The 26942-nt window shown below is 45.0% G+C and overlaps 1 protein-coding gene across 1 annotated transcript in view; it reads right to left on the bottom strand.

Annotated features, from left to right (window-relative positions):
- CTDSP1 (CTD small phosphatase 1) overlaps window positions 1-26942 on the bottom strand; it is a 96848-nt gene that overhangs the window by 17674 nt on the left and 52232 nt on the right. Inside the window, exons 2-5 of the mRNA XM_077447890.1 lie at window positions 17561-17709; window positions 8495-8593; window positions 2049-2105; window positions 980-1072 (exon numbers count right to left, since the gene is read on the bottom strand). Coding sequence (XP_077304016.1) covers window positions 980-1072; window positions 2049-2105; window positions 8495-8593; window positions 17561-17709 — 398 coding nt within the window. The remainder of the gene's footprint in view (window positions 1-979; window positions 1073-2048; window positions 2106-8494; window positions 8594-17560; window positions 17710-26942) is intronic.

The following is a 26942-nucleotide window of genomic DNA, read 5'->3' on the forward strand; positions in this document are numbered from 1 at the left end:
TCCATCTGGGGTACATGTTGTACAAGGTTCCTTATTTGGAGCACTGGTGACCTGACTTTTAAACTGTGTATATGCACAATACGTTTTTAATATACCTTGCAAATAAAGATTCTGTTTTTTACATATAAGAATTTTGTCTCATGCCAGTGCCATTAAATGTTATAGGATTTTTTCCTATAATTTCTCTGTTTTTGTCACTATGGATGTGGCACGATGGAGGTCATAATATTGTATAATGTTGATCTTTTGCAGCTTCTCCAATTCACTTCTTTTATTCTAATAAGTGTCAAGAAACTGAAGTTTCTGAACTTTAAGAATTGAGGAAGTGTTTTAGAGGAAGCTATGAAAGATCTCCAACATTACGTAACAAGTCGTGCTGAAAGCGACGAACTACTACTAGACAAACTACAATTTTACTACAGTTTACTATGACCTGTGTAAAGGAGAAACTTCGCAGTCAGATTATCATTGTGTTGTTTTATTTTGTTTTCTCACTTGGATTCTTCTGTGATGAGTTGGGCTTGAGAAGCCCCCAGATGAAAGAGGACATCATTGGGAACGTTTATCTGCAGCTATTGACTCTAGACGTGCTTTTGACCTCTTCGTAACTCTCAAGTCTATGCATCTGGTGAGTGTATTGTATGGTATGGTATGGTGGTGGTCTCAATCCTCACGTTGAACTGGAACAATGGGTTATGAGCAAGAAAATCGGTCAAGCCAACCAACAGAATCCACCATTGACAGAATGAGGGCAATCTGCCTGGTTTCAATGAAGCGGGACTACATGGGGAATAGTGTTACCCATGTAGAATAATGACTGCCCATACAGAAAGCTCCCAAATCTTGGAAAATCTTTGCATTTGAGACAATGCTTCTAGCAGTGTTGCCTTCACCCCAGGAACCAACACATGCACAGTTCAGGAGTCACTTGGTTTATCAGGTTGGACAACCCACTGGGCACCCAATGGGTTCAGCTCACCTTGGCCAGGCTGGCAGTAAAGAGGACGCACTCAAACATGTCACCCATTCTTCTCAAAAACTCGTCCACATGGGGCCTCTTCAACACATACACCTGGTGGGGGAGAAGAGAGGCCATTATGAAGGCCATGGTAAGATATTGGCGAAAGTATTGATTAGCCACTTTACATATCTGTATGTATAAACGATTGCCATGTTACAATATACATATACATAACAGTATAATCAATAAAACAGTATAATTTATCAATAAAAGGCGGTCTATGAGTTCCAGTCAGGTAACTGTACCCAAGGACAGTCTGTCAAGGTAAACCGGAGAGTAGGCTCTTGGAAGAAGCATGGCACCTGTTTGCTGTAGGCATCTCCTCAGTCTTCTATCCTCCAGTGAGTACTCCATTCAGTGCAATATTCTCACAGGTCCTCAAACAGTAGACAGCAAGGGGAAGGTTGGGGGCTAATTTGTCCGACACTGTGATGGACTTTTACACACGGAGGTCAAAGAGTGAAATGAACTTTGTGATTGTAAAGGATTTTTACTCCAGCTGGTCAAAGAGTGAGAGCCACACCACGGCAAGTCCTTGGCCCTATCTGGAGGTAGTTGCTTAGTTGCTTACTAGATCATGCGGCTTTTGTGGGATACTTCCTTACCTGTCTTGAAAAAAGGGAGGAAGTGTCTGCAGCCTAACCTAAAACTAACATTGAAACGGGCCCAAAATGACTATGCCAAGAGAAGAAAAAACAAACAATACAATTTTTATAAAGTTGAAGAACTCAGTGGCCAATACATGCTGCTATGTCTCCAAACTGCACTCTAACTTCACAGCGAATCCTGATGTCAAAGGACGGCGCTGGCCGCAAGTAATCAAGAATAGGCTGAAAGCGGAAGTCACAGCCTATCCTGGATTACTTGAATCCAGCACCAGCCTGTAGGGGAAGCGAATGCTCAGGCCGAGGATCCTGGAACCACTGAACAGTGCTGGATTAAAAGCACCAAACCTAGCCGAAGAGAGGGGGAAAAAAATGGAGAAATTGGCAATCAAACCAATAAGAAACAAAACAAGTGTATTTACCTGATGAACTGTTCCATCAATCTCTACAGGAATGATAAAATCAGCATTGTTGACTGGCTGAAAAAATGAATGCAGAGATGTTATGGGAGGGTAAAACAAGTGGAGGTGCTGCTTTACATTGTCCTGTAGGGGGCAGAGGTGTTCATTTTACAGGCAGAATCCATAAACTCAGTTTATACTTTGCAATCCTTCTCATTAGAGTGGTACTAAAGCAGAACTATAGGCAGAACTTTTTGTCTTCTTTCCCATTTTGGACAGAGTAAGGGAGGATTATAACCCCTATCAGTTTTTTTTTTGCCATCTGTGTCCCATTGGAAAGATCAAAAGTTTTGAGTATAGCCTCATGTAATCAGGGTCAAAACTAAGTAAAAACGTATCATCATCCAATTTGAGATATGAGAAGTTGATAAGCTGAGAATGTCGGGGGCAGTTGCTGATGCTGACCAATACACAAGGACACCTAGAAAGGCTAATGGACTATCGTAGCACTGATACAAGAGGTCGATATAAAAAAATATAAATTTTAATACAAATCAAAAACTAAATATAATAATGCAGACATAATTAAAAGATATACCCCACAATTCACTGACTACAAATGGGTTCCCCCCGTAGAGCTAATGCTGAGGTGGAGTATATAACCAAAAAGTGACACTGCGCTATCCCAAAAAGCAGCCAACACGCTAAACATGAATAATTTAGCTCAAACAAAGTAAAAAATATTAAAGTGCAGATGACGTCCAAGCGGACGAAATGCGTCGAGATGACGCCACTACTGCCTAAATTTTATTGAAAAGCGCTTGAATAATCATACAAATGTAAGTTTGTTACTTTTTTAAATAAATATATTTTTTTAAACTGTATCACGCTATTTGGCCATACTCTTTTGCCCTATATGCATTTAGGTTGGTGTCCGAGACTTTTGAGCGGAGAGGAGCGGGTATATCCAGGAGTCGGAGGAAGGCATTTTCCACATTGAGGGTAGCCAACCTGTGGCATGGGAAGTCGGTTCTCCATAACCAGAGCAACAAGCACGCATGACCCTTAGAATATATGTTCATTTGGGTCAACTTCATTCGGTAAGCTCACGTCTATTGAGGTGGTGGTACCGTCACGAGGGTGGTGGCTTTGTTGAAATACAACTGGACTACTTTTCAAAATTTTTTGATTCTTTGGATTTCCCAATGGACTGTTGGTTCTTTTGCTTTTTTGTGTTATTTACACATATGATATATTCACTTACTGAAGTATAAATATCAACAAGCACAAATATATATTTGCATCGATAAGGACCCTTGAGGGGTAGATTAATGTAAATTGCACGAGTATTTTCATGTACACGTTGAATTAATTCAATTTATTGTATATAGCGCTGCACTTTAATATTTTTTACTTTGAGGTGGAGTATATATTAATCCTCAATCCCATTGGAGATATTTAGCTTCACTTCCTGTCCCACAGCCAAAACAGGAAGTGAGAGGAAATCTCTGAAAATTAGGGGAATCCAGTGACCACCCAGGTCACCTGAGAACTAGTGTTCCCATTGGAAGGTTTTCCCTCCTTTACTGTTCTGGGGATAACCCAAAATTTGGGATTTTCTATTACTTTTATTTTTGATGATAACGATAAAACGGGCAAATAGAGAGGGTGAATCTCCTTAACCAGTTCCCGACCGGCGCACGACGATGTACGTCGGCAGAATGGCACGGGCAGGCATATTGGCGTACGGGTACATCCATTTGTATATGCCGCCCTGCCATTGCGTGTGTGCCGCCGGTCCGGTCACGGGTCCCACAGACTCGATAGCTGCAGGGATACCCGCGATCGTCTCATGGGGAGGCTGAACGGGGAGATGCCGTTGTAAACAGCATCTCCCCATTCTGCCTAGCAACAAGTGACACTGATCTCACATGGAGCAGAGATCAGTGCTCACTAACACAAAGCCCAGCCCCCCCCCCCCCCCAAATTAGTAACACGCCCCTAGGAACACTTAACCCCTACACTGCCACCCACTGGTTAACCCCTTCACTGCCAGTGTCATTTACAAAGGAATCACTGCATTTGTATAGCAGTGATTGCGGTATAAATGACAATGGTCCAAAAAATGTGTCAAAAATGTCCGATGTGTCCGCAATTATGTCGCAGTCACAATAAATTCGATGATCGCCGCTTTTACTAGTAAAAAAAAAAAAAATTTATAAAAATGCCATAAAACTATCCCCTATTTTGTAAACGCTATAACTTTTGCGCAAACCAATCAATAATCGCTTATTGCGATTTTTTTTACCAAAAATATGTAAAAGAATACGTATTGGCCTAAACTGAGGGAAAAAACTTTTTTTTTATATATATTTTTGGTTATATTTATTAGAACAAAAAGTAAAAAATAATGTGTTTTTTTCAAAATTGTCGCTCTATTTTTGTTTATAGAGTAAAAAATAAAAACCGCAGAGGTGATCAAATACCACCAAAAGAAAGCTCTATTTGTGGGAAAAAAAGGACGTCAATTTTGTTTGGGAGTCACGCCGCACGACCGCGCAATTGTCAGTTAAAGCGACGCAGTGCCGAATCGCAAAAAGTGGTCTGGTCTTAAGCCAGCAAAATGGTCCGGTCTGTAAGTAGTTAATGGCGACATAGCAAACAGGTGTTCTAATCCATCTTCACCCTGTCCAAAACTATAAAAATAACTTTTGCCTTTAGTTATACTTTTAACCTAAAAAAAAAAAAATGTATTCAATTGCAACTTAACAATTCTTAGATGTGATGATTGTAATAGTTTTGTTTTTTTTGTTTTGTTTTTAATAGTTTTCCCCCCCTTTATTTTCACCTGGCGATCCTACCAGTAAGTCTGTTATCTGTCAACTTCCTGTAATAGAACAAACTTCCCAGCAAAATGGCAGTAATGGGGGTTGAGACAAACCATTTACCGCTGATAGGTGTGTGTACAATGATCAGCTTTTATTTATGTAAAACCTTTAACCCAAAAGGGGGAAAAAAAATATTCCAACAAATGTATTCATATGTGGCGCATTTGGATGTAAAAAGATGATAACATTATGATATACAACAGAAAATGTCTCATGATGTGGAATGTTGATATAAACTTTGGAGGGAAGTTTCTAATGTAACAAATATAGATACACAACATATTCTACTAGCTTTATTTAACATATAACACGCTATTTTCATTTTTATGTGAATACAAATAAATAATAACATAAAAAAATAATAAATATAAAATATATATATAAATATAATAAATAAGTAATTTGGTTTCCTCCAATACTCCAAAGGCATGCTAGTAGGTTAATTGGCTCCCGTCTAATTTGGCCCTAGTATGTGTATGTATAAATGTGGCTTAGGGACCTTAGATTGTAAGCTCCTTGAGGGCAGGGACCAGTAGCGGCTAGTGGAATTTTTTTGTGCCCCCACCCGTCGAGTTGGCCAGTCCGCCGGTGCAGGCAATTTCCTGCACCGGCAGCTTCCCCTGCTCTCCTCCACGGGCATCATGAGCAGCTGCTCCTGCCCCTGCTCGGAGGCTTCTGTGTCCTCCCTCCTCCTCGCTGGCCAATCAGAATGCTTCCCATTTTGGCCAATCGGGAAACGGGTCGGTGATTCAAACAAACGTCCAACCCCGTACTGGAATTCATGATGCATCCGGCGTCCCGAAAGGGGCCGGACATATGGATGGGGGGTGGGGGACAGGGTGGCACCCGTGTACCCTTAATGGATGGACGGGCTGCCCACTGATGTGAATATACAATATACAGTAGTACCTTGGATTACAGGCATAATTCGTTCCACAAGCATGGTTGTAATCCAAAGCACTCGTATATCAATGCAAGTCTGCCCATAAGAAATAATGGAAACTCAGAGGATTTGTTCCACAACCACTGCTGGTGTATGCAGTATTGTATGTGGCCCGACATGTGCGGGGGGCGCTGGTGTATGCAGTAGGGGTGCAACGGATCAAAAAACTCACGGATTGGATCGTTCCTCGGATCAGAGTCACAGATCGGATCATTTTTCGGATCAGCAAATAATAATTGAATTCGCAAAAACCTGTGAAACTTCCACCACCATATAGTCCCCACTGGAATTCCACAATCTCCCCCACTGTAATATTGGCTGGGTAGGGCTGGGTACGGCAGAGCGTGGCTGGGTACGGCAGAGCGTGGCTGGGTACGGCAGAGCATGGCTGGGTACGGCAGAGCATGGCTGGGTACGGCAGAGCATGGCTGGGTACGGCAGAGCGTGGCTGGGTACGGCAGAACATGGCTGGGTACGGCAGAACATGGCTGGGTATGGCAGAACGCAGAACATGGCTGGGTATGGCTGAGCATGGCTGGGTATCGCAGAGTATTGCTAGGGTATTGGCAGGGTATTGCAGAGTATTGGCAGGGTATTGCAGAGTATTGGCAGGGTATTGCAGAGTTTTGGCAGGGTATTGCAGAGTTTTGGCAGGGTATTGCAGAGTATTGGCAGGGTATTGCAGAGTATTGGCAGGGTATTGCAGAGTATTGGCAGGCAGGGTATTGCTGAGTACTGCCAGGCAGGGTATTGCTTAGTACTGCCAGGCAGGGTATTGCTGAGTACTGCTAGAGTATTGGCAGGCAGGGTATTGCAGAGTATTGGCAGGCAGGGTATTGCAGAGTATTGGCAGGCAGGGTATTGCAGAGTATTGGCAGGCAGGGTATTGCAGAGTATTGGCAGGCAGGGTATCGCAGAGTATTGGCAGGCAGGGTATCGCAGAGTATTGGCAGGCAGGGTATCGCAGAGTATTGGCAGGCAGGGTATCGCAGAGTATTGGCAGGCAGGGTATCGCAGAGTATTGGCAGGGTATCGCAGAGTATTGGCAGGGTATCGCAGAGTATTGGCAGGGTATCACAGAGTATTGGCAGGGTATCACAGAGTATTGGCAGGCAGGGTATTGCAGAGTATTGGCAGGGTATTGCAGAGTATTGGCAGGGTATTGCAGAGTATTGGCAGGGTATTGCTGGGTACTGCAGGGTATGGAGGGATGGCTGCTTCCATCTCTGGATCTCTCCCCTCCACTGTACAGATTAGTACAGAGAGGGGAGAGAGGAACCAGCGTCATGACATGACGCCGGTTTGTTTACAAGTGATCGCTCCGTCGGAGCAATCACAGTGTAAACAGCCTAGGTGTAGAAAGATGGCCGCCGCTTCGGAGCTAGGCCGAAGCCGCGGCCTTTCCTAAGGCCGAGACCGCGGAGCGCTCCACGGTTCGCAGCATGTGCCGATCCGAGCAGGGTGACCCGTTCGGATCAAGGATCGGTGACGATCAGTTGCACCCCTAGTATGCAGTACTGTATGCGGCCAGTGGTGCAGGGGGCACTGGTGTATCCAGTAATGTATGTGGCCAGAGGTGCGGGGGGCGCTGGTGTATGCAGTACTGTATGTGGCCAGAGGTGCGGGGGGCGCTGGTGTATGCAGTACTGTATGTGGCCAGAGGTGCGGGGGGCGCTGGTGTATGCAGTACTGTATGTGGCCAGAGGTATATGTAAAGCGCTGTGCAAATTGTCAGCACTATATAAGAACATGTAATAAATAATAAATAAAATAAATAATGATGAATTACTATTAATACACGTTGGCATTTGTAATAATACCAATTTTTCCTTTGCTTTGTGTAATGTAATTATAAAGATGCGGAAAGTTTTATATATTTAATTTAACTGGGGCATCTGCTCCATTAAAGCTGAAGCTTAGCTAAACTTTTTTTTTTTTTAATTCCTAGAGTTTTAGTAACATCACTTTCCTGTAATACAGGATGTACCACATTGTGCAGGCAGAAGGATCCTGGAGAAATCTTCACTGCAAGGATGCCCTGTCCCCTTCCTGGTACTGAACGTTTGGTGCTGCAATGGTTAACAGGATCAGGTCTTCAGGCAAAACAGCGGTGCAGATGATCTGAAGGGGATACGTTACCTCTCCTCCAATGAGAAAACTTCTTTCACTGATTACACTGCATGTAATATGATCTGTGAAAGGGGGAGAGGATCTTGTGACCGACTAGACTCTCCCTTATTCACATATTTTGTTACAGGTAGTTTAACGAATGGAAGAACTTTTATGGGTGAAGGAGGAGGAGTAGGCAGGAGGAGGGAGGAGAAGGAGGGAGGAGGGAGCATGTCCCCATCAGATCATCTTTGGTGCACCTGAGCCGGGACACCTGAAGCTGTTAACCATTGCAGTGCTGGAAGTTGAGAATAAGGAAGAGGACGGGGCATCCTTTCCAGAAGACTTCTCCAGGATTCGTCGGAATGCACAACATGGGACATCCTTCAATACAGGTCACTGATGTGACTAAAGCTGTAGGGAATTTATTTTTTTAGCTAAAGTTTTTAACAATATTCAATATTATGCAAAATGAAATGCAAATGTCAGTTTGAAAGGTTATAGGTGCTCAAGACTGTCCAACCTACCTTGAAGGAGCTGTGCACCAATGTTTCATCCAGGTCAATGACCACACAGATTTTGCCCGTGTCCGGCGGCTTCAGTTCTGGCAGAAGGAATTTAGTCGCCTAAAAAAAAAATCATTTAAAAAACAAGGAATAATTTCGCTGAGCTCGGTTTGCTCCTTAAAGTGGTTGTGAATGTTACATTTTAAAAAAATGTTTTACATAACAAACATGTTATACTTACCTCCTCTGTGTAATGGTTTTGCACAGAGCATCCCCGATCCTCCTCTTCTGGGGTCCCCCTGCCAGCGCACCGCATACTAGCACATTATGAAATACTTACTATAGAACGAAGCGCCCGCACCACCTCCCGGTCACCGCTGAGGGAGCTAGCACGTTCCCTCAGTGTTTCTTACGGGTTCGCGGCTCTGGCTCTGTGAGTGTCCGGAGCTGCAATGACATCACTCGTGCGCATCCATTCTGGCAAGGTCCGGCACCATCCACCGGACCTTCAGAGTGCATGCAGCGGTGACGACAGCAGCTGCATGCAATGTGAATATCTCCTAAACCGTACAGTTTTATAGGCTTACCTGTAGGTAAAAATGTGCAGGTGGGGTATAAATCTGCTTTAACAAAAAATGCAGGGGATGCCCAAATTCTGACTTGTACCTTAGTGCAGACTTATGGAAAAAATCAGCGAGCCAATCACAGGCAAGAAATGACATATCTGGGCGCATTCTGTATACTATCTGTTTACAGAACGCCTCCAGGTTGCCACGTTGCATTTGATAGAAAATTACAGAGCTGGAAAGGTCATTTATAGCAGCTTTTAATTTACGATAGGACAGTTGTATACACTATCATTTTTTTTTTTTTTCTGTTATTTGCCATTTTTTACCCTATAAAAGTGAAGTTACCCTGTAAGTATTCTAGCAAAAAAAAAGAAACTAGAGCAGTACTCTATATTGTCCACTAGATGGTGCTAGTAGCATGTGAGCACAGACACTTAAAGTGGTTGTAAACCCTTACAACACACTTTGACCTACAGGTAAGCCTAGATTAAGGCTTACCTGTAGGTCCAAGAAATATCTCATAAACCTACACGGTTTAGGAGATATTTGCCGAAAGACAGGCATGCGCACTGAGCACGGCACCGTCAACGACAAAGATGCCGCACGTGGCGGCTCCAGTGCGCATGCGCGGGAGTGACGTCATCGCGGCTTCGCCGAATGACAGCGGCGGAGCAGCGAGACCCACCGAGAAGATGGATGCGGTGGACTACAGGGGACAGCGGTGACTTTGCTGGCTCCTGTGTCAGGTAAGTGACACATAATGGACTACTATGCGATGCATAGTAGTCCATTATGCTTTACCTTTGCAGGGAATGAAAGAGGAAGTAAACTCATCAGGGTTTACTTCCTCTTTAAAACTGAGTTCCGTCCCAAAAGTGGAACTTCCGCTCGTTGTACTTCTCCCCCCTCAGGTGCCACCACATTTGGCACAATCCGGGGGGGCAGGAGCGGATCCTCGCGCATGCGCAGTAGGGTTCCCAGCCTGAAGTGGTAAGGCTTCACTGCCGGGTACCCTTACTAGCAATGGAAGCAGCAGCACCCGACAGAAGATGGAAACATCAGCTGCGGTGCCGACATCCCTGGACTCCAGGACTACAGTATGTGCAGCTACTGGCTTTTAATTTTTGCAGCGGTGGGTGGACCTCCACTTTAACTACACTGTTGCAAAATACCTTTGCAGTCCTAGAAATTAAAGAGGAACTGCAGTCTGCTCACATAATCTGTAATAAAAACATCTTTGCCATTCTGAAGCTTCCCTCCAACCACTTTGCATATTATTTTATATATACTGTCATTCTGTACTTGCCAAATATGCTGCAGAAATCTCCCTCCGCTGAGTCTGGCTGCAGCCGTTTTAACTGTCTGCAGCTGAAGCTGTTGCCTGTTCAGTTCCTGGCTTTACACAAAGGCACACCTCCAGCTCTGCAGCTCTCATTGGCCCTCTTATGACTCACCCCCCCCTTCCTGGCAAACTCTGGAGAATGAGAGAAGGAGCTGTGCATGATGTCATAAGCCTAGGCTAATGACCAGACAAGAAACGGGAGGAAGGAAGTGGGCTGTATAAGGGTTTTACTGGCAGAAAAAAAAAAAATGTTTTACTACCCAAAGTTAAAACAACAAGGGTAGAAGATTTAATAGATGGAAAGTTGAAAAAAATGACCGAAGGTCCGCTTAAACAAAAAAAATGCAGGGGATGCCCAAAATCTGAATTGTATCTTATTGCAGACTTCTGGGAAAAATCAGTGAGCCAATCGCACAAGCAGGAAATTAAATATCTGGGGCGGGGGTGGGGGTCTATATAGGATCTGTGTACAGAACGCCTCCAGGTTGCCATGTTGCATTTTACAGAAAATTACTGAGCTGCAGATTGAAAAGGAAGCATTATAGTGGCTTTCAATTACAATATGACTTGTGTCACAATTGTATATGCTATCATTTTTTTTTTATTTGCTATTTTTTTTCCCCTATCAAAGTGAAGTTACCCTATAAGTATTCTAGCAAAAAAAAAAAAAAAAATAGAGCAGTACTCTACATTGTCCACTAGATGGTGCTAGTATCATGGGAGCTCAGACAGTTAATTACACTGTTGCAAAATACCTTTGCAGCCCTAGAAATTAATTACTGCTGCAACATGGATTTCATTACCGCTTCCCTCATTTCCAGCTTTCCAAGAGGACACTCCAACCAAATATCATTGAACTTGGTGCCTTTAGGTCAAACTATCCCCCCCCCCCCCCCCACACACACACCTCCTCCCCCCCTCCTCTAATTAAGAACTTCTCAGCTAGGACTGGTGACAGAGTTATGGACAGGAGTGGCAATCTGGGAGAAAAATCCCGATCCCTGGAATGTGGAAGTTTGGTTGAAAGATTTGAGGGGCTTTGAGAACTGCAGCCAATGCGAGCCTTGCCAGTTACAGCATCTCACAAAAGTGAGTACACCCCTCACATTTTTGTAAATATTTTATTCTATCTTTTCATGTGACAACACTGAAGAAATGACACTTTGCTACAATGTAAAGTAGTGAGTGTACAGCTTGTATAACAAATTTAATTTGCCGTCCTCTTAAAATAACTGAACACACAGCCATTAATGTCTAAACCGCTGGCAACAAAAGTGAGTACACCCCTAAGTGAAAATGTCCAAATTGGGCCCAATTAGCCATTTTTCCTCCCTGGTGTCATGTGACTCGTTAGTGTTACAAGGTCTCAGGTTTGAAAGGGGGGCAGGTGTGTTAAATTTGGTGTTATCGCTCTCACTCTCTCATACTGGTCACTGGAAGTTCAACATGGCACCTCATAGCAAAGAACTCTCTGAGGATCTGAAAAAAAGAATTGTTGCTCTACATAAAGATGACATAGGCTATAAGAAGATTGCCAAGACCCTGAAACTGAGCTGCAGCACGGTGGCCAAGACCATACAGCGGTGTAACAGGACAGGTTCCACTCAGAACAGGCCTCGCCATGGTCCACCAAAGAAGTTGAGGTCACGTGCTCAGCGTCATATCCAGAGGTTGTCTTTGTGAAATAGACGTATGAGTGCTGCCAGCATTGCTGCAGAGGTTGTAGGGGTGGGGGGTCAGCCTGTCAGTGCTCAGACCATACGCCACACACTGCATCAAATTGGTCTACATGGCTGTCGTCCCATCATCTTCTAAAGATGATGCACAAGAAAGTCTGCAAACAGTTTGCTGAAGACAAGCAGACTAAGGACATGGATTACTGGAACCATGTCCTGTGGTCTGATGAGACCAAGATAAACTTATTTGGTTCAGATGGTGACAAGCGTGTGTGGCGCCAACCAGGTGGGGAGTACAAAGACAAGTTTGTCTTGCCTACAGTCAAGCATGGTGGTGGGAGTGTCATGTTCTGGGGCTGCATGAGAGCTGCCAGCACTGGGGAGCTACAGATCATTGAGGGAACCATGAATGCCAACATGTACTGTGACATACTGAAGCCGAGCATGAGCCCCTCCCTTCAGAGACTGGACCGCAGAGCAGTATTCCAACATGATAACGACCCCAAACACACCTCCAAGATGACCACTGCCTTGCTAAAGAAGCTGAGGGTAAAGGTGATGGACTGGCCAAGCATGTCTCCAGACCTAAACCCTATTGAGTATCTGTGGGGCATCCTCAAATGGAAGGTGGAGGAGCGCAAGGTCTCCAACACCTACCAGCTCCGTGATGTCATCATGGAGGAGGGGAAGAGGACTCCAGTGACAACCTGTGAAGCTCTGGTGACCTCCATGCCCCAGAGGGTTAAGGCAGTGCTGCAAAATAATGGTGGCCACACAAAATATTGACACTTTGGGGCCAATTTGGACATTTTCACATGGGGGTGTACTCACTTTTGTTGCCAGCGGTTTAGACATTAATGGCTGTGTGTTGAGTTATTTTGAGGGGACAGCAAATTTACACTGTTATACAAGCTGTACACTCACTACTTTACATTGTAGCATGTGTCATTTCTTCAGTGTTGTCACATGAAAAGATATAATAAAATATTTACAAAAATGTGAGGGGTGTACTCACTTTTGTGAGATTCTGTATAACTGGGAACTGTGGGGGAAGCTCCAGCATTGAGATGAAGATCCCTAGAATGGGGAAATCTTCCATCATTCTGGAAAATCTCTGCAGCTTTCTGAAGTGGTATTAAATGCAAAAACAAAAATGGAATATATTGCAGTTTACCTATCCTTAGATGCGATGGCTGCACCTGGTGATCTTGCCAGTTAAGTCTGTTATTGTTCAACTTTCTTTAACAGACCAAGCTGTCCAGACAATATAGCAGTTAGAGGGTTGAGACAAACCATTTCAGACTGACAGGGGTGCTTACAATGGTCAACTTTTATCCATTTATGTAAAACATTTATTTAACTGTTGCTGTAACTGCTTAGGATGTGTGAGCTGGAGATAACTTTTAATTTGTTAGTCCTGTCCACCTATCTGCTCGTCTAACACTAGCCTTCCCCCAAATCGTCAATGCTGCTATCCAAGGGTGGCACCACTGCTCCTCCATCCAGAATGGAGACACCCTAAGATAAGACAGGAAGTGTGTTACTGGCAGGATCACCAGGGAAAATAAATGTAAAAGAAAACTAATGCAGCCACTATATTTAAAGCAACGGCAATCTCTGGTTTTAAAATAAATTCTATTTAAGTACTGTATGTATTCTTAACTCAGAAAAGTTCCTTTTTTTGCTCTCAGCCTTCTCCAAATTCTTTTTTTTTTTTAGCTGCTGTGATCCGACTTCCTGTTAGAAGATTGCTACGTTCATTCTCACGGTATGTAGGAACATAGCAACCCTGCCTTAGCCCCACTGTACAGTGCATCCAGAAAGTATTCACAGTGCTTTACTTTTTCCACATTATGTTATGTTACAGCATTATTCCAACATGAATTAATTATTTTTCTCAAAATTCTACAAACAATACCCCATAATGACAACATGAAAGAAGTGTGTTTGAAATCTTTGCAAATTTGTTAAAAACAAAAAATTAAAAAGTCCCATGTACATAAGCAGTGGCGTCGCTAGGGGGTGGCTTTTGGGGCTATAGCAATATCTGAATCTGATTAATAGAATCTGAAGCCCAGGGTCTCTGCAGGGGTCTCCAAGGGGAGGAGAGGCTCTCTGGGGACCCTGATGTAAGTGGGGGGGCTCTCTGGGGACCCTGATGCAAGGGGGAGGCTCTCTGGGGACCCTGATGCAAGGGGGAGGCTCTCTGGGGACCCCAAATTAAGGGGGAGGCTCTCTGGGGACCCCAAATTAAGGGGGAGGCTCTCTGGGGACCCCAAATTAAGGGGGAGGCTCTCTGGGGACCCCAAATTAAGGGGGAGGCTCTCTGGGGACCCCAAATTAAGGGGGAGGCTCTCTGGGGACCCCGATTTAAGGAGGAGGCTCTCTGGGGACCCTGATTTAAGGGGGAGGCTCTCTGGGGACCCTGATTTTAAGGGGGAGGCTCTCTGGGGACCCTGATTTTAAGGGGGAGGCTCTCTGGGGACCCTGATTTTAAGGGGGAGGCTCTCTGGGGACCCTGATTTTAAGGGGGAGGCTCTCTGGGGACCCTGATTTTAAGGGGGAGGCTCTCTGGGGACCCTGATTTTAAGGGGGAGGCTCTCTGGGGACCCTGATTTAAGGGGAGGCTCTCTGGGGACCCTGATTTAAGGGGAGGCTCTCTGGGGACCCTGATTTAAGGGGAGGCTCTCTGGGGACCCTGATTTAAGGGGAGGCTCTCTGGGGACCCTGATTTAAGGGGAGGCTCTCTGGGGACCCTGATTTAAGGGGGAAGCTCTCTGGGGACCCTGATTTTAAGGGGGAGGCACCCTGCCTACTGTATGAAGGAACGTTCCTACATACAGTGGGCAGGGTGACTACCTTCCTACATACAGTGGGCAGGGTGACTACATTCCTTCATACAGTGGGCAGGGTGACTACATACAATGAGACGAAGGCAGGGTGGATATGTTCCTACATACAGTGGACCTTGGTCCACCCTTGGACAGCAGCATTGTATGAAGGAACGTAGTCACCCTGCCCACTGTATGAAGGAACGTAGTCACCCTGCCAACTGTATGAAGGAACGTAGTCACCCTGCCCACTGTATGAAGGAACGTAGTCACCCTGCCCACTGTATGAAGGAACGTAGTCACCCTGCCCACTGTATGAAGGAACGTAGTCACCCTGCCCACTGTATGAAGGAACGTAGTCACCCTGCCCACTGTATGAAGGAACGTAGTCACCCTGCCCACTGTATGAAGGAACGTAGTCACCCTGCCCACTGTATGAAGGAACATAATCACCCTGCCCACTGTATGCAGGAATGTAGTCACCCCGCCCACTGTATGCAGGAATGTAGTCACCGCGCCCACTGTATGTAGGAACGTAGTCACACCGCCCACTGTATGTAGGAACATAGTCACCCCGCCCACTGTATGTAGGAACGTAGTCACCCCGCCCACTGTATGTAGGAACGTAGTCACCCCGCCCACTGTATGTAGGAACGTAGTCACCCCGCCCACTGTATGTAGGAACGTAGTCACCCCGCCCACTGTATGTAGGAACGTAGTCACCCCGCCCACTGTATGTAGGAACGTAGTCACCCCGCCCACTGTATGTAGGAACGTAGTCACCCCGCCCACTGTATGTAGGAACGTAGTCACCCCGCCCACTGTATGTAGGAACGTAGTCACCCCGCCCACTGTATGTAGGAACGTAGTCACCCCGCCCACTGTATGTAGGAACGTAGTCACCCCGCCCACTGTATGTAGGAACGTAGTCACCCCGCCCACTGTATGTAGGAACGTAGTCACCCTGCCCACTGTATGTAGGAACGTAGTCACCCTGCCCACTGTATGTAGGAACGTAGTCACCCTGCCCACTGTATGTAGGAACGTAGTCACCCTGCCCACTGTATGTAGGAACGTAGTCACCCCGCCCACTGTATGAAGGAACGTAGTCACCCCGCCCACTGTATGAAGGAACGTAGTCACCCTGCCCACTGTATGTAGGAACGTAGTCACCCTGCCCACTGTATGTAGGAACGTAATCACCCCGCCCACTGTATGTAGGAACGTAGTCACCCTGCCCACTGTATGTAGGAACGTAGTCACCCTGCCCACTGTATGTAGGAACGTAGTCACCCTGCCCACTGTATGTAGGTAGGAACATAGCCACCCTGCCTTCGTCTCATTGTATGTAGGAACGTAGTCACCCTGCCTTCGTCGCATTGTATGTAGGAACGTAGAGCTGGAGGTTACTACTGAGCGGGGGATCAGCAGAGCTGGAGGTTACTACTGAGTGGGGGGTCAGCAGAGCTGGAGGTTACTACTGAGCAGGGGATCAGCAGAGCTGGAGGTTACTTCTGACTGGGGGAACAGCAGAGCTGGAGGCTACTACTGAGCGGGGGATCAGCAGAGCTGGAGGTTACTACTGAGTGGGGGGGATCAACAGAGCTGGAAGTTACTACTGAGTGGGGGATCAGCAGAGCTGGAGGTTACTACTGAGTGGGAGATCAAAAGAACTGGGGTAACTACTGAGCAGGGGATCAACAGAGCTGGAGGTTACTACTGAGCTGGGGATCAGCAGAGCTGGAGGTTACTACTGAGCTGGGGATCAGCAGAGCTGGAGGTTACTACTGAGCGGGGGATCAACAGAGCTGGAGGTTACTACTGAGTGGGGGATCAAAAGAACTGGGGTAACTACTGAGCAGGGGATCAACAGAGCTGGAGGTTACTACTGAGCTGGGGATCAGCAGAGCTGGAGGTTACTACTGAGCTGGGGATCAGGTGAGATGGAGGTTACTACTGAGTGGGGGATCAGCACAGCTGGAGGTTACCAAGGAGCAGGGGATCAGCAGAGCTGGAGGTTGCTGCTGAGTGGGGGGATCAGCAGAGTTGGGGGCTCGTCGGCTGAAAAAAAAAAAAAAAAATACTGGGGCTATGGCATATTGCTGCAGCCATAGCCCTGGTATTCCACTTGCCGACCAAGATGTCATTTGTCTATGGCCCAGTCGGCAAGTGGTTGGCACTTTACTCCTCACAACAAAACTTCAAATGTACACAATTAATTTAAACCCTTATTACTGGGGCCCCTAGCATTATTGAGCAACTTGGATTATGTGTATATTAAGTTATTGTATTACCCATTTTAACAGCCTTGTGGGGGTTGGTGAAATAACTAAACAGAGACACCTAACGTCTCACTTTTGAGAAAGAGATTGAGGACACAGATTCCTCAATCTTTTCTCTGCAGTCTCAGAGTGAATGAACAGGAAATACTCCATAAAGAGGCTCCCTGTTCATTCACAGACTGAAGCATTGCAAACACAGGGAGGGCCACAGGGGAATTGGTTCCAGTAATTGTGCCCACTCCTGCTTCTCTGGGACCCCTTGTGGGGCTTGGGTGCTACCCCCTTATCAGCAGCCCTATTCACAAATATTCAAAAGCATGGTCATGTCTTGGTAACTTGTCCCTGCGTTCAGGCATTCAAGGAATGCTTTGCTGGATCTTGGCTTACCTTGGGGACCGATCCATTTTCCTCCACCAGGAGGGGAGCATTGTTATTCACAGGAAGGGGATCTGCATCGTCCTGACACAGGCAGCAGAATAGGGAGTGGAAGATGCTTCTGCTTCGAGGCTTCTTAGAAGAGGTGGAGTTGTGAGCACCTGGAAGGCAAAGACGAGGTATTAATCTAACAGTACACAACGTAATCTCATTTTATTTCAATGTTAAACTTTTTTAAATCATACATCACATCAGGCAGCCTAGACTTCCTTAGCTATGACGGCACTACAAAATCGCAGGCACCCTGGGACTTACAGTCCTAGGTCTTCTTCCATGACAGCCAGGTGGTTACCCAGAACTGCTAAAATCCCCAAGTCTGTTGTAAAGGAGCCGTTCAAACCGTATTACTGGTAATAATAATCAAGTACTGACATCACAGAGTCATAAACATCATAAGTGGCAACTGTCCTGGATTTGCCGGGACAGTCCCGCATCTTGACCATCAGTCCCACCAATGCTGTGTCCTGGGCCATGTCCCGGGATCCCAGCATCAACCTTATTTGAGCTACTGCACACACACAGTAACTCAAAAAGGGCATTAACTACAGGGATTAGTGCTGCAAGTGGGTGGTCTCTGCATATTTAGAGGTGGAGTCTGGGCAGGTCCAATCTGTAAAGTGGACATAACTAGACATGTGCACTGCTAAAAAAAATGTACTTTTTTTTTTTCATGTCATTCGTTATGATCGATATTCGTAAATTTGAAAATTCGTAAATTTGAAAATTCATAAATTTGAAAATCTGAAAATCCAACAATTCTGAAATTCAGAAATTTGAAAATAATAAGGAAAATTCGAAAGTACCAAAAACCAAAAATTATAAATAATAACCAACTAATAATAACAACTAACTTTTAAATTATAGGTATTTGCATTTTCTGCCAAATTTGGCTGTTAGTCAACATAAGGAATATGAATTTATCTGAAGCTTAGGAATTATCCGAAATAACGAATGCCGCATCTAAACAAATGGAATAGATTAAATAATAATAAAAAAGTTATTATAATTATTATTGTTTATTATTATTATTAATTTGTCACGTTCCATTTGTTTAGATACAGCATTCGTTATTTCGGATATCTCATAACTTTTGATAAATTTGAATTTGTTACGTTCTCTAACAGCCAAATTTGAAAGCAAACTCCAATACCTATAATTTAATAGTAATATAAAAGTTATTTCAGATTTTAGAATTTTCGGATTTTCATTCTTTTGAATTTTCTTTCTTATTTTCAGATTTTCGAGTTTCAAAATTTGGGATTTTTGGATTTTGCATTTCCGAATATTTGATATTTTACGAATATATTCGTAAAAATTTGTTAAAGCGGAGGTCCACCCTAAAGTGGAACTTCCGCTCATTGGAACCCTCCCCCCCTCCGGCGCCACAATTGGCACCTTTCAGGGGGGAGGGGGGTGCAGGTACCTGTACAGTACAGGTATCTGCACCCACTTCCGGCATAGCTATCTGCGGAAAGGGGCGTAGATTACGCCCCTTTCCGAAGGTCCCCCGCTGTCTGCTGGGAAACACACGGATCCCAGAGACAGCGGGGACCATTCTTTTTTGCGCAGCGCGACTCGAGCATGCGCAATAGGGAACCGGGAAATGAAGCCGCAAGGCTCCACTTCCTGATTCCCATACCCAAGATGGCGGCGGCAGCACCCGAGAGACGATCGAGAGATCGGCTTCGGGTGCCGACATCGCGGGCGCGCTGGGCGGGTAAGTGTCATTATTTTAAAAGTCAGCAGCTGCAGTATTTATAGCTGCTGGCTTTTAAAAAAAAAAAAAAAACGGCGGACTCCCGCTTTAAACGGGTTTTCATTAATTGGGATATTTGCCAATTAACAAATTTGTTAAAAAGCTAGATTTGAAACTAAACGAATTGCACATGTCTAAACAGAACAAGTGGTTACCACTTATGTCTGTTATGGAGGAGCCAATCAAACTGTATTATTGGCAATAATAATCTGATACTCTCTCCACATGGGATGAGTCCTATATTTCATAAAAGCCAACTGTCCTATATTTGCTGGGACAGTCCTGTATCTTGACTCTCTGTCCCACCCAGGGCTGGATTAACATAGGGGGCTATTGGAGCTGCAGCTCCAGGCCTCAACTTTAACATAGGCCCAGCAGTGACGGACTGACCATTTGGATACTGCACTGCATAAGACGCTCCTTGTACCTCCTGCAGCAGGGGGAATCTGAAAGTCGGTTGATCGGTGCGGTGGGGGGGGGGGAGGGGTTTGGGGGCAATCAAAAGCACCATCACCACGACAGTCTCCTTCTTTGGCTCTCCACTCCATGAAGCAGCTGAAAGCCACTCCACCTCCTCTAGAGGGAGATCGGTGCTTGTAATTGCGCTGCCCCCTGCACCGATCACCCCAGACTGTCCATTATATTCCCCCTGCTCTGGGCCGCCCTGTGTATGCAGTACTGACACCTTACACTGCTCCATTCCCTTTTGTTTCAACTTGACCCTCCCTTCTAGATTGTAAGCTCTAACGAGCAGGGCCCTCTAATCCCTCCTGTATTGATTTGTATTGTAAGTGTACTGTCTGCCCTCATATTGTAAAGCGCTGCGCAAACTGTTGGCGCTATATAAATCCTGAATAATAATAATAATAATAATAATTGTGTAAAAAATAAAAAAAATTGCAACAAATAATAATAAATGAAAAAATAATTAAAAGTGCTCGCCCACATGGGTTCTCTTGTGCCTACAGTGTGAATGAGTGGTTTGTTTAAAATATGTCATTTATTTTAACAAAAAAAAAATGTGTTTTCATTTTATTTATTTCCATAAAAATGCCCATTAAAATACTCAGCACCAGGCCCATGATGCTCTTAATCTGGCCCTGGTCCCACCAATGCTGTGTCCTGGGCCATGTCCCGGGATCACAGCCCCAACCTCATTTGAGTGACTGCACATGCACCTTAACTCAAAAGAACATTAAAATTACAGGGATTGGTGCTTCAAGTGGGTGGTCTCCACATCTTTTAGAGGTTGGGGTCTGCGCAGGACCAATCTGTAAAGTGGACATGATGGGTGGCTCCCACAAATTTAGAGGCAGGTACCTACCTATAATGTGGCCGTGACCTGGGCATATACTCTGCCCACCTTCTGGGCGGGGGTTAAAAGGGATGGGGCCATAAGGTTGGCAGGTAGGAAACTGCCATACATACAATATTCATCCCTTGAAGTGTAGGCTCCTTGGATTTCCTTCCACCCTACATCACAATTTGCAACATATGAAACTTAATCTGCTAGCTGCAGTCCAATCACCTGTCTGCTTTTATTTTCGAACATGCATTGGAGTAAAGGCAGCAGAGATCTGATTGGTTGCTGTAGGCAACACTTAAGCTGTCCATACACCATCCAGCCTCTGCACAATCTCCTTCAGAATTACCAAAACGAGGTAAAAAGGTGGACACAACTGAACAATCCATTCAGGCAGGTACCTGCACTACATAGTTGAAGGTAGATCTAAAGTAGGTTGTACAATCAGATTGTATAGTGTTAGGCCACCTTTAGGTTTTGACGCCAAGCTGATTTTATGGGGAGATGGACGTCTCTGTTAATATACCAGCTCCACAGCACAATGCAACGAGAGGCTGCGCCTATATATGCGAAAATACCGTGACCAGCCAGAGATTAGCGTATTCTTGAGAGATCAGTAGGGATCATCGCACCTTAATCCTTCTGCAGTTAACAAGATCTCGTTATCTTGGAGGGAGATGGATGTGATTTAAGCCGACAGGCAGATGTCGCACAATTCCGTGATCAACGCTGGAGCAGAGCGCCGATAAATATTATTTTTACGCCCGTCTCCTGGATGGGGCACACACCTGTCTCCTGATGGGAGCCCTGAGCTATGGTCCAGTCCTTGCTTATAACGAGTGTGCACACACATACACAGCATTTTATTATTATTATTCAGGATTTATATAGTGCCAACAGTTTGTGCAGCGCTTTAAAACGTGGGGGCAGACAGTACAGTTACAATACAAATCAATACAGGAGGGATCAGAGGGCCTTGCACGTTAGAGCTTACAATCTAGAAGGGAGGGTCAGGTGGAACAAAAAGGTAATAACTGTGGGGGATGAGGTGATGGAGAAAATGAAAATGCAGTTGTTAGGTGTGGGTAGGATAGGCTTCTGTGAAGAGAAGTGTTTTCAGGGATTGTCTAAAAACTAATAGATTAGGAGATAACCGGACAGATTGGGGTAAGGCGTTCCATAGGATTGGAGAGGCTCTGGAGAAGTCCATGGGAGGAGGTGACGAGGGAGCTAGAGAATAGGAGGTCTTGAAAGGAACGAAGAGAACAAATAGATTGGTATTTTGAGACTAGGTCAGTGATGTAGCTGCGGCCAGGTTGTGGATAGCTTTGTAAGAAGTTGTTACCATGTTCCCCCAAAAGTAAGACCTCCTCCGAAAGTAAGACCTACCACCAGGTTTCCATCTCGTAGAAATATAAGGCATCCCCCGATAATAAGGCCCCCCCCCCGATAATAAGGCACCCCCGATAAGAAGTCCTCCACCGAACATAAGGCCTCCCCGATAATAAAGCCACCTGAAGCTACGGTACCATAAGAAGTCCGACTCCTCTGGACCGTAGTGGTGGCGAGTGACGTCACTGTCATCAGAGAGCCCGTGCCGCGGCCATGACATGCTGATGCCTTCTGCCACCTGACGGAGTCTGCTTCACAAGACAGTGAGTCGTGTGGGGCACATTGAAGGAGAAAGGGTAAATAATCCACACAGGGGTGGGGGGCTCACAGTGGATTTGAGGGGGGTCAAATGGCACAGGTGGATTAGAAGGGAGGAGAGCAAGATGGCACAGGTGGATTAGAAGGGAAGGTGAAAGATGGCACAGGTGGATTAGAAGGAGGGGATCAAGATGGCACAGGTGGATTACAAGGGGGGGATCAAGATGGCACAGGTGGATTAGAAGGGGGGGATCAAAATGGCACAGGAGGATCAGAAGGGGGGAATCAAAATGGCACAGGTGGATTAGAAGGGGGATCAAGATGGCACAGGTGGATTAGACATCCCCTGAAAATAAGACCTAGCACATCTTTGGGAGCAAAAATTAATATAAGACACTGTCTTATTTTCGGGGAAACAGGGTAGTATTTTGGATTGAATTCAAAATCCCGCTTCCGCCAGTGGAGGGATTGACAGAGAGAGTAGCAGACACAGAGCGATTGGAAGGTGGATGAGTCTGGCAGCAGCATTCATGATGGAGTAAAAGGGGGGTAACCTATGTAGAGGTAAGCCAATGAGAAGGGAGTTACAGTAGTCGAGGCAATAGAGATGACCAGGGAGTGAATTAAGAGCTTTGTGGTGTCATTGGTTAGAAAGGGGCGTATTTTGGAGATGTTGCGGTGGTTGAGGTGGCAAGATTTGGACAGTGATTGGACGTGGGGCTTAAAGGAGAGTTCAGAGTCCAGGACTACACCTCGGACCTTGGCAAGTGGGCATGGGCTTACAGTTGTGCTGTCAGTTTTGACAGTGAGATCAGGGGAAGGGGCACATGGAAGAGGAGAAATGAGAAGTTCGGTTTTGGATAGATTGAGTTTGAGGAAGTGATGTGACATCCAGACTGATATATCTGTTAGTAAATTAGTGATTAGTGAGGCGATGGAGGGAGTCAGCTGAGGGGTAGAGAAATAGATTTGGGTATCGTCAGCGTAGAAGTAGTATTGGAAGCCATGAGAGGCCATCAGCTGACCCAGGGAGGAGGTGTAGATTGAAAATAAGAGAGGTCCAAGAACAGAAACTTGGGGGACCCCAACAGAGAAAGGAAGAGGAGAGGAGGAAGTAGAATTTTAAGTAACGCTAAAGGTGCAGTTGGATAAGTAGGAGATCCAGCGAAGAGTACAGTCACAGAGACCAAAGGTGTGGAGTTTTTTTGAGGAGGGGGTGGTCAACCGTATCAAAGTCAGCAGAGCAATCCAAGAGTAGGAGTACAGAGTAGTGTCCATTGGTTTTGGCTGTTAGTAGATCGTTTGTTAGCTTTAGGAGAGCAGTTTCTGTGGAGTCTTGGGGACGAAATCCAGAATAAAGGGGATTAAGAAGGTTATTATAAGCAAGGCGGTCGCTCAGTCGGTTGTAGACCAGACGTGCAAGGAGTTTGGATAAAAAGGGGAGGAAGGAGACGGGGCATAGGTTGTTAAGAATGGATGGGTCCAGTGAGGGCTTTTTAAATATGGGGCTGACAAGTGCATGTTTTAGGGAGTTGGGGAAGGTGCCAGAAGAGAGGGAGAGATTAAAGATGTGTGTTAGAGAGTGTAGAATAGAGTCAGAGGGTGAACATAGCAATTTGCGAGGGAACGGGATCCAGAGGGTGGGTGGCAAAAGATGGACGTTAGCAAGTAGTTTGGCAACCTCGTCTATAGTGGTGGGGTTGAAAGAGGGAAGTAATAATTGTAACTGAGGAGAAGAGGTGTAAAGTGTGGAGGGTATCTGAACAGTAGGAATCTCCTTGCATGCAGGCCTCCTTGCAACAGTAGAGATCTCCAGAAAGACCTGGACACAGGATTGAAGGCTTCATCCCACAAAATACTTTTTGAAGTCTTTGAACTCCAGACCCAGATCTGGGATTGCAAAATCTGGGGAAAAAAATAAACCCCCAGACTTCTCTGCTTTGCCACAATACCCTGGAGCCCAAGTGGTATCCTTGAGAGTCCTGCGTGTCTTTTGCCAATACTCGCACAGTGGCAGGGCCTAACGCTATCACACATTGCACAGTACATTACTGATGGGGATAAGTGGAGTAATTTCACATGGTTTTATTTTCCAACAAAAATACCTGGCCATCAATGCATTGGGAAGGGTTTACCGACACTGCCACTGACCAATAAGGCAGTGAGAGGGTTGGGGGGGGGGGGGTTAAAAGCATGGACACTAACCACCAATGAAGGTGGTTACTAGCCACTGAAAACCAATGTTTGGGGTTAATACTGCAGTCACTGAGAAAAATACTGGCTTTTATTATTGCCTGAACCGGCTTTACTGAAGAGCATTATGGACGTGGTCACCAACACCAATGTTGTGGGTTACTATTGCAGTTACTGAAACCAATGATGGGGGTTATTATTGCTTTAACCGGTATCAATGCTGAGCACTATTACTATGACCACCAACACCAATGCTGAGCATTGTTATTGCCGTTACCAACATCAATGCTGGGAATTATTAATGTAGTCACTGATACCAATGTTGTTTTTGTTATCGGTTATTATTGCAGTAACTGACACTAGTGCTGAGGGTTATTACTGTAGAGACCAACACCAATGTTGGGGATTATTAATGCAGAGACCAACACCAAAGCTGGGGGTTATTACTGCAGTAACTGACATCAATGCTGGGGGTTATTATTGTACTCACTGACACCAATGATGGGGGTTATTATTGCACTCACTGACACCAATGCTGGGGGTTATTATTGCACTCACTGACACCAATGCTGGGGGTTATTATTGCACTCACTGACACCAATGCTGGGGGTTATTATTGCACTGACTGACATCAATTCCTGTGGTTATTATTGCACTCACTGATACCAAAGCTGGGGGTTAGTATTGCACTCACTGACACCAAAGCTAGGGGTTATTATTGCAGTAACTGACACCAATGCTGGGGGTTATTATTGCAGACACCGACACCAATGCTGTGGGCTATTACAGAAACCAACAGTAAATTACACCAATGCTGTCGGTTATTACGGTGGCAATTGCCACCAATGCTTGGGGTTATTACTGCACTCACTGACATCAATGCTGGGGGCGATTGCAGACATCAACGCCAATGCTGGGGGTTATTACTGCACTCACTGACATCAATGCTGGGGGTTATTGCAGACATCAACACCAATGCTGGGGATTATTGCAGACATCAACGCCAATGCTGGGGGTTATTACTGCATTCACTGACACCAATGCTGGGGGTTATTATTACAGTAAATGACACCAATGCTGGGACTTATTACTGTGGTAACGGACACCAGTTATTGAGAGGTAATATAGAGGTAATTATTGCACGCTTCCTGCGGTGTTCTTTTGCTGTATGTGTTATCACACCAACATTTGCATTCCTTGCACAAATAAAACGCTGTCTGCAGCAACAAGAATGTGCCCAGTCCAACTATTACACAACACTCGCCTGTCCACCGTCTTCTGACAGTGAAAGGAATTTCACATTGGGCCAAAAAAGGAAATAAAAAGGGAAAAGCAGGACAAATATGCCGCTTGTGAGGTCACAGAGTTCAGGCAGTGTGTGAACACACAGAAAGCACAAAAACAATCTCACCCCTCCCAGGAATGTCATTGCAACACTGGTTAATGCCTAACAAGAGCTATTAACCCTTTCCCACCTAGGAAACAGCGGGCAAAAAAAAAAAAAAAAAGATTTATCCAAGCTTGCGGAACTATTGTACTAACACTTGTTTTAGACAAGCTGGGTCCAACTAGGTGCAATCAAGGCATGCGGCCCAATGGAACGCATTTCAAATGCATCCAAGTCCTCATGAACAGTCTGACAAATGGATCATTGACACGGTAGTACTGATCTGTCTTCACCTACATGGGATGGACATGTGTTCTGTGCAGACAGCATGTTCAAATCAATGATAGGTGGTCATCTGCATGAACCTCCGAGTGCATCTCCAACTAGCGCTGCATGATTCTAGGCTAAAATGAGAATTGCGATTTTTTTGCTTAGAAGATAGATCACGATTCTCGTGGCGTAGCGTCATCTTTCACATTAAAACAAAAAAAATAAAAAAATTGGGCTAACTTTACAGTTTCATTTTTTTATTATTCATTCAAGTGTATTTTTTCCCCAAAAAATTGCTTTTGAAAGACCTCTGGGCAAATACAGTGCGACATAAAATATTGCAGCAATTGACATTTTATTCCCTAGGGTCTCTGCTAATTATATTATATATATATATATATATATATATATATATATATATATATATATATATATATATATATAATATGTTTGGGGGTTCCAAGTAATTTTCTAGCAAAAAAAAAAAAAATAGATCTTTACTTAAGAAACAAGTGTCAGAAAAAAAGATTTAGACTTTAAACTTGCTGCATTTACACATTGTTAAGAACTTGGCAGACTGCCTGGATTTTTTCTTTACACACAGAAGTGTCCCTTTGATCCAAGAAGGAAGAGTTAGCTACAATGTTTCATATTAAAAACTTGCCAGACTGCCCAGATGTTTTCTTTTGACAGCTGAGTGAGCAGATAAGTCTCTCCACTTGTTATATGAAAGAATCAGCAAACTCGGCAATAGAGATCGTCGGGGGGGGGGGGG

This window comes from Lithobates pipiens, unplaced genomic scaffold (genome assembly GCF_037356315.1).
Source record: "Lithobates pipiens isolate NorthernLeopardFrog02 unplaced genomic scaffold, aLitPip1_a1.2 Scaffold_22, whole genome shotgun sequence".
NCBI classification, from domain to species: domain Eukaryota; kingdom Metazoa; phylum Chordata; class Amphibia; order Anura; family Ranidae; genus Lithobates; species Lithobates pipiens.